This window comes from Ovis aries, chromosome 26 (assembly GCF_016772045.2).
Source record: "Ovis aries strain OAR_USU_Benz2616 breed Rambouillet chromosome 26, ARS-UI_Ramb_v3.0, whole genome shotgun sequence".
Lineage (NCBI taxonomy): Eukaryota > Metazoa > Chordata > Mammalia > Artiodactyla > Bovidae > Ovis > Ovis aries.
In genome coordinates this window covers 33,840,972-33,858,983 of record NC_056079.1, presented here as the reverse complement: position 1 = coordinate 33,858,983, position 18,012 = coordinate 33,840,972, and the positions used below count along the sequence as shown (strand labels likewise).

Below are 18,012 nucleotides of genomic sequence, written 5' to 3'. Positions count from 1 at the left end.
AATGTTTCTGCAACATCTCCCAGATTATTTACTCAATGGGCATTGATCCTTATATTTCTTGTAATTATATCTTTACATGTTTGCATCTGTAGCTATAATCTATCTAGCTAGCTAGCTAGCTATACCTGTGTGTGAATGTGTGTGTGTATAATTATATAATGTACATGATAATTACAAGCAAGATAAGATTTTTTACATCTTATCAATCCATGTCCTCTGTTTTGCAGAAAGATTCAGGTGTGCCATTGAAAAGAGTTCTGAAAATACGTGTCATTATTGATAAAGCTTTGGTAAGCATTATTGATACATTTTCCTTATACTCTTTTATTTAAATTGAGAAGGAATATAAAGATAATCTTTGCAATGCAGAAATACATTAATCTGTTCAAAATATATGTATCAGTGTGACAGGACATAAAGACACATTATCAGTTGGCTTTCCAACGACATAAGAGGATCAGTAACAATATTTATTAGAACTAATGTAAAATTTTGTATGTAAGGGGAGATCCAGTAATCTATTGGATTATAACTAGTTGCATATATTTCTGGGTTCATCCCCAAATTGTGGCAAAACACTGCCTTAAGTCAATTTTCATTTTAAAGTGTTTTATTATTAAATTGAAGAAGATCCTCCTATTAAACATAATCTTTTATAAGAATACTTTGTGCTGTGTAATTGCTTGGGTATTCTGGTGGAAATAATCATTTTTTAAATGTCTATAGTAGTTTTATTCATATTTATAAAACTTAGAAAGAACATAGATTTTCTTTAATAAGTGAGGGGATAAGTTGTGGTACATACAGACTGGGATATTATTTAATGCTAAAAAGTTTACTGCTAATTAACTATGAAAAACGTAATGTTGCTGAGAGGGAGGCTATAATTTGAAGGTAAACATTCTGTAGGACACACTGGGTAAATATCTAGTAAATTGTAAAGGGAGAAGAAGAATACATAGGAACACATTTGATTTTTGAACTTTTCGTTTAAACAATTAGTTTTAGCAAACACTTACAGGCAATAAGTTTTAAAAAAAAACAAAAACCTGTTTTGTCCATTATTACAAGTAATTTTGTATAAGCCAGTAAGTGTCATGATGTTCTAGAATTTTTGCATAAAATGAAATTTTCAAATCTTTAAATAAATTTCATAAAAGCAATAATAGAAAATAATGACATCAGCTCTGGGATTCCTGGGCCTTACAACCAGGCTCCAGGCCCCAGCTCTGCCTATCAATAGCTAGGCACTAGCCCCAGGACCAGGCTTCACCCAGCAGTGGAAGTGCTATGGCCTTGGAATGTTCTGCACCTTTACTCCATTCAGCACTGAGCCAGCACTATCCCAGAGCTTCCTGGAGTTTCACAGTCAGCTGCCTTATGACCTTGTCCTGCCAACCAGCACCTGGCAGCCAATGCATGAGGCAGAACTGCCAACCAACTGGACCAGGGGCCAAACAAGACTAACAGACGTCTCACCTAGTCAGCCTTCAGCAACAGAAAGACCCACACAGCCACACAGGGGAAGCCACTAGAGTATACACCAAAGGTGATGAAAGATGAGTCAGCTGCTGAAACACATAGTGCCTGCAAAAGGCCACATCTCCAGCATTAAGAAGCACAACCAGTCTACCAGGTACATACAAATGCCAATACTTAGGCAGACATGTTCCAGATGAAGCAATAAGTAAACAGCTGAAAAGAATGTTTAAGTGAAATGGAGATAGGCAACCTACTCGAGAAAGAGGTTAGGGTAGTGCTTGTAAAGACAGTCAAAAACCTCAGAAGAAGAATGCATACACAGAGCAAGAAAATATTAACATGAAGAACGACCAAACATAGATGAAGAATACAACACTGAAATGAAAAATACACGTGGAGGTACCAATAGTAGACTAGATGATACAGAAGGATGGATCAGTGAGCTGGAAGACAGTGTGATGGAAATTACTGATGGTGAACAGAAAACAGAAAGAATGACAAGAAATGAGAACCTTGAAAGAGAACTCTGGGGCAACATTAAGCACATTAATATGTACATTATAGGCCCCCCAGAAGGAGAAGAGAGAGATAGTAATTAAAATGACAAAAGTTAAAGATGAAAAGAGGACAGTGAAAGCAGGAAAAGAAAAACAACAAAAGGAATATCCATAGAGCTATCAGCTGACTTTTCAGCAGAAACTCTGCAGTCCAGAAGGGAGAGGCACCCTGTATTTAACACGTTGAAAGTGAAAAATCTACAGCCAAGAATACTCTATCCAGCAAGGCTCTTCAAATTTGATTTAGAGATCAAAATCTTTATAGACAAGTAAAACTCAAAAGAGTTCAGGAACTAGCATTACAAGAAATGTTAAAGCAGTTTTACTAAGAAACAAAAAGTCCAAAACTGGAAATACAAAAATTCAGAAAGAAAAAGATCACTAGTAGGAGCAAACATACAGTAAATGTAGGAAATCATCTCACATGCAAAGCTAGAAGGAAGGTAGGAAGAATGTTGTCTTTTAACAAAAGCATCTATATCTACAATAAGGGGTTAGGAGATACTTAAATTAGATGTAAAATAAGATATTAAAAGCAGTAATTGTGAGGGGAGAAGAATATACATACATGGTTGTTAAAAATGTATTTGAAATTAAGAGATCAGCAACTTAATCATATATAAATACATATGTGTATGTATAGATTGATACATAAAAACATCATGGTAACTGCAAAAGAAAAATGTATACTATATACACAGAAGAAAAGTAAAAGATACCCAAATATAATATTAAGGTAGTCATCAAATCATATGAGAAGGGAACAAAAGAAAAAGAAAGGAACAAAAAGGACATACAGAAAGATCCAAAGCAATGCACAAAATGGAAATGTGAACACACATATCAACAATTACTTTAAATGGAAATGAACTAAATGCTCCAAGAAAAAAGAAATAGAGTAGTTAAATGGATACATGACAAGACTCATATATGCACTGCCATGAGCAACTCACTTCAGATCTAAAGACTCACAGACAGAAAGTGAGGGAATCGAAAAAGGTATTCCATGCAAAAGGAAATCGAAAAAATGTCAGAGTACCAATACTTATATCTAACAAAACAGGTTTGAAAAAGAGGTTGTTACAAGAGACAAGGACACTACATAATGATAGGCATCAATCCAATAAGAAGGTATAACAAATGTAAATATCTGTGCACCCAGCATAGAAGCATCCAAATCCATAAAGTAAATATTAATGGACATAAAAAGGGAAATAACAGTAACTCAACAACAGTAGGCAATTTAGCACCTCACTTACATCAATGGACAGATCATCCAGACAGAAAATCAATAAGAAACCAAAAGCCTTACATGACACATTCTATGTATATGGAACATTCCATCCGAAAAATGCAGGTTGCAGATGTTTCCAGCTGCACATGGCACAGTCTACAGAGCAGGTCACATGCCAGCCTATAAAGCCAGCCTTGGTGAATTTCAGAAATCATGACAAGCATCGTTTCTGAACATGTACAATGAGATTAGAAATGAACTACAAGAAAAATACTCAAAAAAAAAAAAAACTAAACACATAGAGGCTAAGCAATATACTGCTTAATAGTCAATGGGTCACCACAAAATCTAATCTCTGCCTGGAGACAAATGAAAAGAAAACACAACCATCTGTAAATCTTAGATACAACAAAAGCATTTCTAAGAAGTTTTTGACACAGGTTTTGATACAGGCTTATCTCAGGAAACAAGAAAAGTCTCAGATGAGCAAGCATCTTAATTTCATGGCTGCAGTCACCATCTGCAGTGATTTTGGAGCCCAAACCAATAAAGTCTTTCACTGTTTCCTACTTTTACATTCCAGTCTCCTTTAATGAAAAGGATATCATTTTGGGGTGTTAGTTGTAGAAGGTCTTGTAGGTCTTCAACTTCAGCTTCTTCAGCATTATTGGTTGGGGCATAGGCTTGAATTACTGTGATATTGAATGGTTACTGGTACTTCAGTGGATAAGAATTCACCTGCCAATGCAGGGAACATGTGTTCAGTCCCTGCTCTGGGAACATCCCATGTCTTGGAGCAACTAAGCCAGCAAGCCTCACCTACTGAGCCCACATCCTGCAACTACTGAAGCCTGCTGGCCGAGAGCCTGTGCTCTGCAACAAGAGAAGCCACCACAATCAGAAGCCTACGCACTGCAGAGAAACTCCATGCATAGCAATGAAGATTCAACATAGCCACAAATAAATCTTTTTTAACAAAGGAAAGAGCAAGCCAATACCACTGATAAACATAGCTGCAAAAATTCTCAACACAATGTTAGCAAACCAGTTTCAACAGTATATTAAAAGGATCATACACCACAGTTTAGTGGAATTTATCCCAGAGATGCAACAGTTTTTCAGTATCCACAAAAAAATTAATGTGGTACACCTACAGATGGCCAACAGGCACATAATAACCATCTATCTGATCATCTCAGTAGATACTGAAAAAGATTTTTACAAAATTCATCTTCCATTTATGATAAAAACTCTACAGAAAAGAGGCATAAAGAGAATGGTCCTCAACATAATATAGCTCATATATGACAAACCCACACCTAATATCATACTTAATGGTGAAAAGCTGAAAGCACTTCCTTGAAGGTAAGGAACAATACAAGAATGTCCTCGCCTGCAAATTTTATTCAACATAGTGCTGGAAATCCTTGCCTTAGTAATCAGTAAAGAAAAGGAAATAGAATCCAACTTGGGAAGGAAGAAACATAATAGTCAATGTTTTCAGATGACATGATACTATACATAGAAAATCCTAAAGTGAAAAGAAGTGAAGTTGTTCAGTCATGTCCAACTCTTTGTGCCCCTATGGACTGTAGCCTACCAGGCTCCTGCGTCCATAGGATTTTCCAGGCAAGAGTACTGGAGTGGGTTACCATTTCCTTCTCCACAAAATCCTAAAAACAACACCAAAAACTACTAGAGCTAATCACTGTATTCATAAAGATGCTGGATGCAAAATTAACACACAGAAACTTGTTCCATTTCTGTCTCCTAAAATGAACTGTCAGATCAGAAGGAGAAATTAAGAAGACTATCTCTTTTACTGTTGCATCAAAAAGAATAATACCTAGGGAAAAATCTAAAGAAGTAAAAGACTTGTACATAAACAGATGGAAAGACATGCTGTTTTCATAGATCTCAGGAATTCCTGTTGTTGGAGTGCCCATACTCCCAAGGCTATTTAAGGATTAAGTGTAATCCCTGTCAAAATACCAATGGCATTTTTCATGAAACTAGAACAAGTAACCCTAAAATTTGTATGGAAACATGAAAGACCCCCAAATAGCCAACTCAATATTGAGAAATAACAGAAGTATCACACTCTATGACTTTAGACTATACCACTAAGCTGCAGTAATCAAAATAGTATGATACAAGAATAAACACAGACACACAGGTCTATGGAATTGAATAAAGAGCCCAGATATAAAAGCATGCACTTATGGTCAATTAATCTACAACAAAGGAGGTAAGACTATACATTGAAGCAAAAAGCAGTCCTAAAAATAAGTGATGCTGGGAAAACAACAACACCTATGTATGTGGGACTGAAAGTAGAACATTTTCTCACACCATATACAAAAATAAATTCAAAATGAAATAAAGACTTAATGTAAGACAGGAAACCATATTACTCCTGGAAGAAAATATAGGCAGAACACTCTCAGTCACTAATCATAACACTGTTATTTTATCTGTCTCCTCAGGCAAAGAAAGTGAAAGGAAAAATAAGCAAATAGTAACTACTTAAAAGCTTTTGCACAGCGAAGGAAACCATAAACAAATGAAAAGACAGCCTGTAGAATGGGAAAAGAGTAGTTGCCAATTACGACTGATAAAGGGTTAATATCCAAACTATTTAAACAGTTCATACAACTGAATATCAAAAACAACCCAATTTAAAAGTGTGCAATATTGTAAAGTAATTAACCTCCAATTAAAATAAATAAATTTTAAAGAAACATAAAAGGACGTATATACAAAATAAATAAATAAAAGTGTGCAAGAGAACTGAACGGTTTTTCAAGAAAGATCTACAGATGGTTAATAAGCACAGAAAAGATGTTCAACATCTCTGAAATGCAAATCAGAACTACTAAAAGATATCACTTCACACTTATCAGAATGGCTATAATCAAATAAGCCACAAATAACAATTGATGCCCAGGATGTGAATAAAAAGGAACCCTTATTAATTATGCAATCTTGGAATCTTAACCTTTGATCCTAAATAACTACATGTGTAAAGAGGAATATAATCATCACCATCTCATTTTAATATTGTTATTGTTGTTTAGTCAGTCACTAAGTCATATCCAACTGTTTTGCAGCCCCGTGGACTGTAGCCTCCTCAGGCTCCTCTGTCCTTGGGATTTCCCAGGCAGGAATGCTGGGATGAGTTGCCATTTCCCTGACCCAGGGATCAAACCCACATCTCCTGCATTGGCAGGTGGATTCTTTAGTACTGAGCCAGTTGGGAAACCCTATTTTATATTATTGGTTGCTATATAATGTCCCTATGGAAGAATGGAGAGGGAAATGGCAACCCACTCCAGTATTCTTGCCTGGAGAATCCCATGGATGGAGGAGCCTGGTGGGCTACAGTCCATGGGGTCGAGCCTGGTGGGCTACAGAACATGGGGTCGCAAAGAGTCGAACACGACTGAGTGACTTAAAATAAAATCTAAAATATTAAGTCCCTAGGTTTAAGTCTAGAACTTATTAGTACTCGTTAAGTCTTAATTATAATTTTGTCTTTTTGTGTGCATGCTGCATTATTTTAACATTTTTATATCCATTGAACTGTGGTAGTTTAGTCATTTTCACTGATGATTAAAAAATATAATTTGCCTTTCAGTATGATTATATGGGTTCTGAAGTGACACTTGCATCTGAGAAGATTATCTATGTTTTTAGTCTAATCAACACTGTGAGTATTTATGTTTGATATATAAATAAGAAGCATTCATGTAAATATAGTAGCATTGTTTGAATAACTAGCACGTGCACTTTTGAAAATGCTCACGTACTTACTTGGCTGCATTGGTCCTCAGTTGTGGCACGTGGGTTTGTCCCTTGTGCCTCTCTGGCTCAATAGTTGCCATGCATGGTCTTTGTTCCTCTGCGGCATGTGGGATCTTCCTGGACCAGAAATGGAATCCACGACCCCTGCAGGGAAAAGCAGATTCTTAACTACAGCCCACCAGTGAAGTCCAACATGTGCAACTTTATAAAATGTATACTCCCTGAAACTAACTTATTCCACCAGTGAATTTCATCTGAAAAAAATATAGTTAATCAGAAAATTGGCATTGCATATAAATGTATAGTATTATATTTATGATTACTTGTAGCCATATATCATGAATCTCCTATTTTTAGATGTATTCTCAGCTTCAAGTGTCTGTTATATTAACTTCTCTGGAGATCTGGTCATATCTAAATAAGATTTCAACTGATGGGGATGCACATGAAGTACTACAAAGATTTGTGTCCTGGAGAGAAAAAAATTTATTACAAAGCTCCCATGATTTGACATACTTATTAATGTAAGTAATTTATTTTCATTGGTATAAAGTTTATCAAACTATTTGAAAGTGAACTATTAAAATTGTACACAAAATTTATTATTTAGAATAACAAAGATAGCTCAAAAAATGACTATGTGAGTACTGTGTTGGCAGAATGAAAGCTATAAAAATCTGATGATTCAATGTAAGACACTAAAGCATGGTAGGCCATTATCCTGAGTGGTCTGCTTACTTCTGAGTTTAAAGAACTGAAAATATGTAAAGCCATGGGACAACATAGGGCCTCTGTTGTTTTAAAGAATTCCGCAGAGGTAAATAACCAAGACCAGCATTTTAACATTAAATAAAGCATACATTAGTTGACAGAATGCAACAAATCCATATAAATCTGCTTACATTAGAAAACATAAGTATGGTAATGTGATGATCTTATGGAATGTCTTTCCTGACCTAAGGTTGTAGCTATTTAGCTGCTTCCACTGTAACTTTCAGGAGTCTTTCTATATGCTGATTTGATTATTTTGGATGGAAAAAAAAAAAACAAAAGCATGATTCCAAAAGGCCTTAAGTAATATGGATACATCTATAAATCTCTGGTGTCTCTGTGAAATTTAAGGTCAGGTGTGGAGGTTCAGGAGCAGCTTTAACTAAGGATTAACGTGTGTGTGGACATTTAATGCATCCCATCTCTGTTTTTCCTGATGACTGTGCCGCATACATTCTCTCTTTTGTCCTCCAATGCAACACTTTTTATGCCATCTGAGCTTTTCAGTTCAGTTCAGTTCAATCTCTCAGTCGTGTCTGACTCTTTGCGACCCCATGAATTGCAGCACACCAGGCCTCCCTGTCCATCACCAACACCCGGAGTTCACTCAAACTCACGTCCATCGAGCAGGTGATACCATCCAGCCATCTCATCCTCTGTCGTCCCCTTCTCTTCCTGCCCTCAATCCCTCCCAGCATCAGAATCTTTTCCAATGAGTTAACTCTTCGCATGAGGTGGCCAAAGTACTGGAGTTTCAGCTTTAGCATCATTCCTTCCAGAGAACACCCAGGGCTGATCTCCTTTTGAATGGACTGGTTGGATTTCCTTGCAGTCCAAGGGACTCTCCAGAGTCTTCTCCAACACCACAGTTCAAAAGCATCAATTCTTCAGCACTCCTCTTTCTTCACAGTCCATCTCTCACATCCATACATGACCACTGGAAAAACCATAGCCTGACTAGATAGACCTTTGTTGGCAAAGTAATGTCTCTGCTTTTCAATATTCTATCTAGGTCGGTCACAAGTTTTCTTCCAAGGAGTAAGCGTCTTTTAATTTCATGGCTGCAATCACCATCTGCAGTGATTTTGGAGCCCCCCCCCAAAATAAAGTCTGACACTGTTTCCACTGTTTCCCATCTATTTCCCATGAAGTGATAGGACCAGATGCCATGATCTTCATTTTCTGAATGTTGAGCTTTAAGCCAACTTTTTCACCCTCCTCTTTCACTTTCATCAAGAGGCTTTTAGCTCCTCTTCACTTTCTGCCCTAAGGGTGGTGTCATCTGCATATCTGAGGTTATTGATATTTCTCCCAGCAATCTTGATTCCAGCTTGTGCTTCTTCCAGCCCAGAGTTTCTCAGGATGTACTCTGCATATAAGGTACATAAGCAGGTTAAATAAGCATTCTGTCAGATCATGAACTCCTTATTGCCAAATTCAGACTTAAATTGAAGAAAGTAGGGAAAACCACTAGACCATTCAGGTATGACCTAAATCAAATCCCTTATGGTTATACAGTGGAAGTGAGAAATAGATTAAGGGACTAGATCTGAGGTTTTACTACATGCAAATTCATGGCAGTAATCTATCCTGACTTTTATGTCTTAGAACCTTGTCCATCCAGTGTTGACAGCAGTGGTGATTAATTTCTGGAAGGATGAGGCACTGCTGGATTTTAAGCTGTGCATCATACAATGTTAAAGTTGACTTTTGAACTTAATTTGGACACACCAGGGGAGACTACCCAACTACAAAATGATTGAGAGCATTAGACATGATACACAATATTCATGTATTAAAGAAAGCAGCTTTATTGAGGAATCTAATTCTTAAACATCATTAAGTTATTGATAATTTAAAGTGCATTTATCCACAAGGAAAATGTTATTGTTTAGTTACAGGGACCATCCTAATTATGTAGGAGCAACATACCATGGAATGGCATGTGATCCAAAGTTTGCTGCAGGACTTGCTCTGGTATGTCCCTTCTCTTTAGTAATTATATCATTTTATTCCTTTCTCTTCAGTAATTATATCATGTTTTGAAAGTTAATATCTTCTTTAAGAACAAAAGTGTGTATAGTATATCTAACAACTTATTAAATTAATATTTTAATACAGTGCTGTATTTTTTACTTTTAACCTCACATTGTCATTTTTAAAATTTTTTTTATGTTGGTAAAATACACATTGTGTGAAACTGACCATCTTAAGCATTATATGTTCACTGTGCAGTAGTGTTAAGTCTGTCTGCATTGTTGTGAAGTAGATGTGTAGAATCTTTATCTTGCTTTAATGAAACTTCATACACATTGGCCAACAAGGCCTCACTTTCCGTACCTCCACCCCCTGGCAACCACGATTCTCCTCTCTGCTTCTGTGAGTATGATATATTTTAGATCCCACATATAAGGTAGACCATACAATATTTGTCTTTCTGTGTCTGGCTTATTTCTCTTTGAATAATACATCCAGCTTCATCCATGTTTTTGGAAATGGCAGGATTTCATTTTTTTATGGCTGAATAATATTTCATGTTACTCATATACATATATAAATCATATCATATTATCCATTTGTATATATAGACACTTTCTTTATGCATTCATATATTAGTGACCACTTAGTTTGGTTCCATATCTTGGTGATTGTGAATAATGCTACAACTAACATGAGAGATGGGAATGCAGATATCTCTGTGAGACAGTAGCTTCAGTTATTTTGGAGATATACCTAGAAGTGGGTTTGCTGGATCATATGGTATTTCTATTTTTAATATTATGAAGACTCATAATACTGAGGTCCAGAGTGGTTGCACCATTTTATAATCCCACAAGCATGTCACATTTCATATTTTGTTCATCCCACCCTCATTAACAGCTGTTATTCTTTGTTGTTGGTAATTATTTTAAGGGGTATGCCGTGATATCACATTTTGTTTTTGACTGTAGCTTTACAATCACTAGTGATAATTGAGCCACCTTTTCATATCCTTTTTGGTGTTTTGTACATCATCTCTGGAGAAATAGTTGTTTATTCAAGACCTTAGGCCATTTTTTACCTGCATTAGTTGATTTTCTTGTTTAGTTAAAGCAGTTCTTCTTCTGAGTATCAACACCTTTGGATATCCTTCATCCAGTTCCCCTCCTCTCAAGCTCTGCCCCCCGTATCCATAAATCTAATCCCTGTTTTTAGTTTGTTTGTTTTGAATTATAATTGACCTATATCCCTATGTAGACTTCCCTGGTGGCTCAGTTCGTAAAGAGTCTGCCTGCAACGTGGGAGACCTGGGTTTGATCCCTGGTTTGGGAAGATGCCCTGGAGAAAGAAATGGCAACCCACTCCAGTATTCTTGCCTGGAGAATTCCATGGACAGAGGAGCCTGGTGAGCTACAGTTCACGGGTTCACAAAGAGTCAGACATGACTAAGTGACTAACTCACCCCATGTTAGTTTCTGTTATACAAAATATTAATTTAATATTTCTATACTATTCAAAATGATTATCACAATAAGTCTAGAAATAATATATCATTATACAAAGATTGTTGTTTTTCAGTCACTCAGTCGTATCTGACTCTGCAAACCCATGGAACTGCAGCATGCCAGGCTTCCCTGTCCTTCACCATCTCCCAGAAATTGCTCAAACTCATTTCCATGGAATCAGTGATGCCATCCAACCATCTCATCTTCTTTTGTCCCCTTCTCCTCCTGCCTACTATCTTTCCCAGGGTCAGAGTCTTTTCTAATGAGTTGACTCTTTGCATCACGTGGCCAAAGTGTTGGAACTTCAACTTCACACTCAGACCTTCCAATGACCATTCAGAATTTATTTCCTTTAGGATTAACTGTTTTGTCCTCCTTGCTGTACAAGGGACTTTCTTTTTTGTTTTACCATTTACCATTTATTTATTATTTTTTTTTCTTACTTTACAATATTGTATTGGTTTTGCAATACATCAACATGAATCCACCACGGGTATACACATGTTCCCCATCCTGAACCCCCCTCCCTCCTCCCTCCTCGTACCATCCCTCTGGTTCATCCCAGTGCACCAGACCCAAGCATCCTGTATCCTATATCGAACCTGGTGATTCGTTTCTTATATGATATTATGCATGTTTCAATGCCATTTTCCCAAATCATCCCACCTTCTCCCTCTCCCACAGAATCCAAAAGACTGTTCTATACATCTGTCTCTTTTGCTGTCTCTCATACAGGGTTATCGTTACCATCTTTCTAAATTCCATATATATGTGTTAGTATACTGTATTGGTGTTTTTATTTCTGGCTTACTTCACTCTGTATAATAGGCTCCAGTTTCATCTACCTCATTAGAACTGATTCAAATGTATTCTTTTTAATGGCTGAATAATACTCCATTGTGTATATGTAGCACAGCTTTTTTATCCATTCATCTGCTGATGGACATCTAGGTTGTTTCCATGTCCTGGCTATTATAAACAGTGCTGCGATGAACATTAGGGTACATGTGTCTCCTTCTATTCTGGTTTCCTCGGTGTGTGTGCCCAGCAGAGGGATTGTTGGGTCATAAGGCAGTTCTATTTGCAGTTTTTTAAGGAATCTCCACACTGTTCTCCATAGTGGCTGTACTAGTTTGCATTCCCACCAACAGTGTAAGAGGGTTCCCTTTTCTCCACACCCTCTCCAGCATTTATTGCTTGTAGACTTTTGGATCACAACCATTCTGACTGGCATGAAATGGTACCTCATTGTGGTTTTGATTTGCATTTCTCTGATAATGAGTGATGTTGAGCATCTTTTCATGTGTTTGTTAGCCATCTGTACGTCTTCTTTGGAGAAATGTCTATTTAGTTCTTTGGCCCATTATTTGATTGGGTAGTTAATTTTTCTGGAATTGAGCTGCAGGTGTTGCTTGTATGTTTTTGAGATTAGTTGTTTGTCAGTTGCTTCATTTGCTATTATCTTCTCCCATTCTGAAGGCTGTCTTTTCAGCTTGCTTATAGTTTCCTTTGTTGAGCAGAAGCTTTTAATTTTAATTAGGCCACATTTGTTTATTTTTGCTTTTATTTCCAGTATTCTGGGAGGTGAGTCATAGAGGATCCTGCTGTGATTTATGTCAGAGAATGTTTTGCCTATATTTTCCTCTAGAAGTTTTATAGTTTCTGGTGTTACGTTTAGACCTTTAATCCATTTTTAGTTTATTTTTGTGTATGGTATTAGAAAACGTTCTCGTTTCATTCTTTTACAAGTGGTTGACCAGTTCTCCCAGCACCACTTATTAAAGAGATTGTCTTTTCTCCATTGTATATTCTTGCCTCCTTTGTCAAAGATAAGGTGTCGATAGGTGCATGGATTTATCTCTGGGCTTTCTATTTTGTTCCATTGATCTATATTTCTGTCTTTGTGCCAGTACCATTCAACAGTCTTCTCCAACACCACAGCTCAAAAGCATCAGTTCTTTGGCATTCAGGCTCCTTTATGGTCCAACTCTCACATCCATACATGACTACTGGAAAAACCACAGTTTTGACTATACAGACCTTTGTCAGCAAATAAATGTCTCTGCTTTTTAATATGCTGTCTTGGTTTGTCATAGCTTTTCTTCCAAGGAGCAAGCGTCTTTTAATTTCATGGCTGCAATCACCATCTGCTGTGATTTTGTAGCTCAAGAAAATAAAGTCTCTCACTGTTTCCATTGTTTCACCATCTATTTGCCATGAAGTGATGTAATTGGATGCCATGATCTGTTTTTTGAATGTTCAGTTTTAAACCAACTTTTTTACTACTCGCCTCTTTGACTTTCATCAAAAGTTTCTTTAGTTCCTCTTCGATTTCTGCCATAAGCGTGGTGTCGTCTGCATCTCTGAGGTTATTGTTTTCTCTCCCAGCAATCTTGAGTTCAGTTTGTGCTTCATCCAGCCCGACATTTCATGTGATGTACACTGCATATAAGTTAAATAAGCAGAGTGACAAGATGCAGCCTTGACATATTCCTGTCCCAATTGTGAACGAGTGTGTTGTTCTGTCTTCAGTTCTAACTGGAGGCAGGTAAGGCGGACTGGCATTCACGTCTATTGAAGAATTTTCCACATTTGGTTGTGATCCACACAGTCAAAGGTTTTAGAATAGACAATGAAGCATAAGTAGAGGTTTTTCTGGAATATTGCTTTTTCTATGGTCTAATGGATGTTCATAATTTGATCTCTGGTTCCTCTGCCTTTCTAAATCGAGGTTGAACTTTTGGAAGTTCACAGTTCATGTACTGTTGAAGCCTGGCTTGGAAAATTTTGAGCATTACTTTGCTAGGGTGTGAGATGAGTTCACTTGTGTGGTAGTTTGAACATTCTTTGGCATTGCCCTTCTTTGGTATTGGAATGAAAACTGACCTTTTACAGTTCTGTGGCCACTGCTGAGCTTTCCAAATTTGCTGGCATATTGAGTGTAGCACTTTCACAGCATCATCTTTTAGGATTTGAAATAACTCAACTGGAATCCATCACCTCCACTAGCATTGTTCATCATGATGCTTCCTAAGGCCCCCTTGACTTCACATTCCAGGATGTCTGGCTCTAGGTGAGTGATCATACCATCGTGGTTATCTGGGTCATGATAATCTCTTTTGTATAGTTCTTCTATGTATTCTTGCCACCTCTTCTTAATATTTTCTGCTTCTGTGAGGTCCATACCATTTCTGTCCTTTATGGTGCCCATCTTGCATGAAATGGTCCCTTGATATCTCTAATTTTCTTGAATGCAAGTATACTAAATAGGTATTGATTAGATTCCCCACACCTTGCATTTCATACCCATGACTCATTTATTTTGCAATTGGAAGTTGTATCTTTTCATCTTTTTCACCTATTTCTTTCCTTCCCCAGATGCCTCCATTCTGGAAGCCACCTGTTTCTTCTCTATATTTATAACTCTGTTTCTGTTTTATGCTTTTTCATTTGTTTTTGGATTCCACATATAAGAAAAATTATAAGGTATTTGTGTTTCTCTGTCTGACATATTGTGTGTGTGTGTGTGTGTGTATGTGTGTGTGTGCTGACTTGTGTCCAGCTCTTTGCAACCCCATGGACAGTAGCCTGCCAGGCTCCTCTACCTATGGAATTTGCCAGGTAAGAATAGCACAGTGAATTGCCATTTCTTTCTCCAGGGGATCTTTCCAACTGAGGGGTCTAACCTACATCACTTGTTTTCCCTGCATCATCAGACATTTTCTTTACATGAGAAGCCCATTTGACATATTATACTTCGCCAAGGGACTCTCAAGAGTCTTCTCCAGAACCAAATTTGAAGGCATCAGTTCTTCACCATTCACCCTTCTTTATGGTCCAACTCTTACATCCATACATGACTACTGGAAAAACCATAGCTTCGACTATACAGACCTTTGTAGGCAAAGTGATGTCTCTGATTTTTAAGATGCTGTCCAGGTTTGTCATAACTTTTCTTCCAAAGAGCAAGCATCTTATAATGTTGTGACTGCAGTCACCATCTGGAGTGATTTTGGAGCCCCCAAAATAAAATCTCTCACTGTTTATACTTTTCCCCCATCTATTTGCCATGAAGTGATGGGACAAGATGCCAAGATCTTAGTATTTTTAATGTTGAGTTTTAAGAAAGTTTTTTCACTCTTCTCTTTCATCTTCATCAAGAAGTTCTTTAGTTCCTCTTCGTTTCCTGCTGTTAGAATGGTATCATCTTCATATCTGAAGTTGTTGATTTTTCTCCTGACAACCCTGATTCCAGCTTGTGATTCATTGAACCTGACGTTTTGCATAATGAATTCTCCACAGAAATTAAAGAAACAGGGTGACTATATACAGCCTTGACATATTCATTTTGAATCGGTCTGTTGTTCCATGTTCAATTCTGATTCTGTTGCTTCTTGCCCTGCCGTGGAATTCCTCAGAATTCCACAGCAAGAATACTGCAGTGGGTAGCCATTCTCTTATCCAGGGTATCGTCCTCACCCAGGGATTGATCCCAGGTCTCCTCCACTGCAGGCAGATTCTTTACCATCTGAGCTACCAGCGAAGCCCTTGGTGGTCTTATTCCTATGTATTTCATTCTTTTCGATGTGATAATCCATGAAACTTCTTCTTAAATTTCTCTTTCTCATTTTCACTGCTAATGTATAAAAGTGCAACAAATTTATCCATATTAATTTTGTAGCCTGCAACTTTACCAAATTCATTGATGATTTCTAGTAGTTTTCTGAAACCATCCTTAGGATCCTACATGTACAATATCATGTCATCTGCAACCAGTGACAGTTTAACTTCTTCTTTTCCAGTTCGGATTCCCTTTACCTTATTTTCTTTTCTTATACCTGTAGTTAGGACTATCATGGCATCATGTCCCATGACTTCATGGCAAAGAGATGGGGAAACGCTGGAAATAGTGTCATGCTTTATTTTGGGGGCTCCAAAATCACTGCAGATGGTGATTGCAGCCATGAAATTAAAAGACACTTACTCCTTGGAAGGAAAGTTATGACCAACCTAGATAGCATATTCAAAAGCAGAGCCATTACTTTGCCAACTAAGGTCCGTCTAGTCAAGGTATGATTTTTCCAGTGGTCATGTATGGATGTGAGAGTTGGACTGTGAAGAAAGCTGATTGCTGAAGAATTGATGCTTTTGAACTGTGGTGTTGGAGAAGACTCTTGAGAGTCTCTTGGACTGCAAGGAGATCCAACCAGTCCATTCTGAAGGGGATCAGCCCTGGGTGTTCTTTGGAAGGAATGATGCTAAAGGTGAAACTCCAGTACTTTGGCCACCTCATGCGAAGAGCTGACTCACTGGAAAAGACTGATGCTGGGAGGGATTGCGGGCAGGAGGAAAAGGGGATGACAGAGGATGAGATGGCTGGATGGCATCACCGACTCGAGTTTGAGTGAACTCCGGGAGATGGTGATGGACAGGGAGGCCTGGTGTGCTGCAATTCATGGGGTCACAAAGAGTCAGACACGACTGAGAGACAGAACTGAACTGAACTGAGGACTTCCAAAGCTATGTTGAATATATATGGTGAGAGCGGACATCCTTGTCTTTTCCCTGATCGTAGAGGAAATGCTTTCAGCTTTTCACAGTTAAGTATGATGTTAGCTGTAGGTTTGTCATATATGGTCATTATTATGTTGAGGTACGTTCCCACTCTGCCCAGGTTCTGGAGAGCTGTTATCATAAATATTGCTAAATTTTATCAAAAGATTTTTTGCATTTATTGGATTATCATTGGTCTTTATTCTTCAATTTGTTGATGTGATGTATCACATTGATTAATTTGTATATATTGAAAAATCCTTCCATCCCTTGGATGAATCCCACTTGATCATGGTGAATGATCTTTCTAACGTATTGTTGGATTTGAACTGATAGTATTTTGGAGGATTTTTGAATCTGTACTCATCAGCAATACTGGCCTGTAATTTTGTTTTTTTGTGATATCTTTGTCTGGTATCAGGGTGATAGTGGGCTCATAGAATGAGTTTGGAAGTTTTCCTTCCTCTACAATTTTTGGAACTGTTTCAGGGGATAAGTGTTAACTTCTCTAAATGTTTGATAGAATTCACCTGTGAAGCCATCGGGTCATGTACTTTTGTTTGTTGGAAGTTTTTAATCATAGTTTCAATTTCAGTGCTTGTGATTCATCTGTTCATATTTTCTGTTGCTTCCTGGTTCAGTGTTAGGGAACTGTCTAAGAATTTGTCATTTCATCCATGTTTTCCATTTATGATCCTTTGTATTCCTGTGGAGTCAGTTGTATCTTCCCTTTTTTCATTTCTAATTATATCGTTTTGAGTCCTCTCACTTTTTTTCCTGATGTGTCTGGTTTAAGATTTTTCAATTTAGTTTTATCTTTTCAAATCAGCAGCTTTTAGTTTCATTGATATTCACAGTTGTTTTCTTTGTCTATATCTCATTTATTTCTGCTGTTATCTTCATGATTCTCTTCCTTCTACTAAATTTAGGTTCCATTTATTCTTCTTTATCTATTTGTTTTAGGTTTAAGCTTACATTGTTTTATCTTATTTTTTGAGGTAGAATTTCTATAAACTTCCCTCTCAGAACTGCTTGTAACTGATCCCATAGGTTTTGGACCATTGTGCTTTCATTTTCATTTGTCCCTAGGTAATTTTTTATTTTGTCTTTGATTTTTTTAGTGATC

General features: G+C 37.3%; 1 protein-coding gene across 1 annotated transcript in view; it reads left to right on the top strand.

Moving 5' to 3' along the window:
• Positions 1–18,012, top strand: part of LOC105605237 (A disintegrin and metallopeptidase domain 3-like) — a 121,320-nt gene that overhangs the window by 37,278 nt on the left and 66,030 nt on the right. Inside the window, exons 7-10 of the mRNA XM_042241354.2 lie at positions 228–290; positions 6,911–6,982; positions 7,435–7,601; positions 9,744–9,825. Of these exons, the coding sequence (XP_042097288.2) occupies positions 228–290; positions 6,911–6,982; positions 7,435–7,601; positions 9,744–9,825 (384 nt within the window). The remainder of the gene's footprint in view (positions 1–227; positions 291–6,910; positions 6,983–7,434; positions 7,602–9,743; positions 9,826–18,012) is intronic.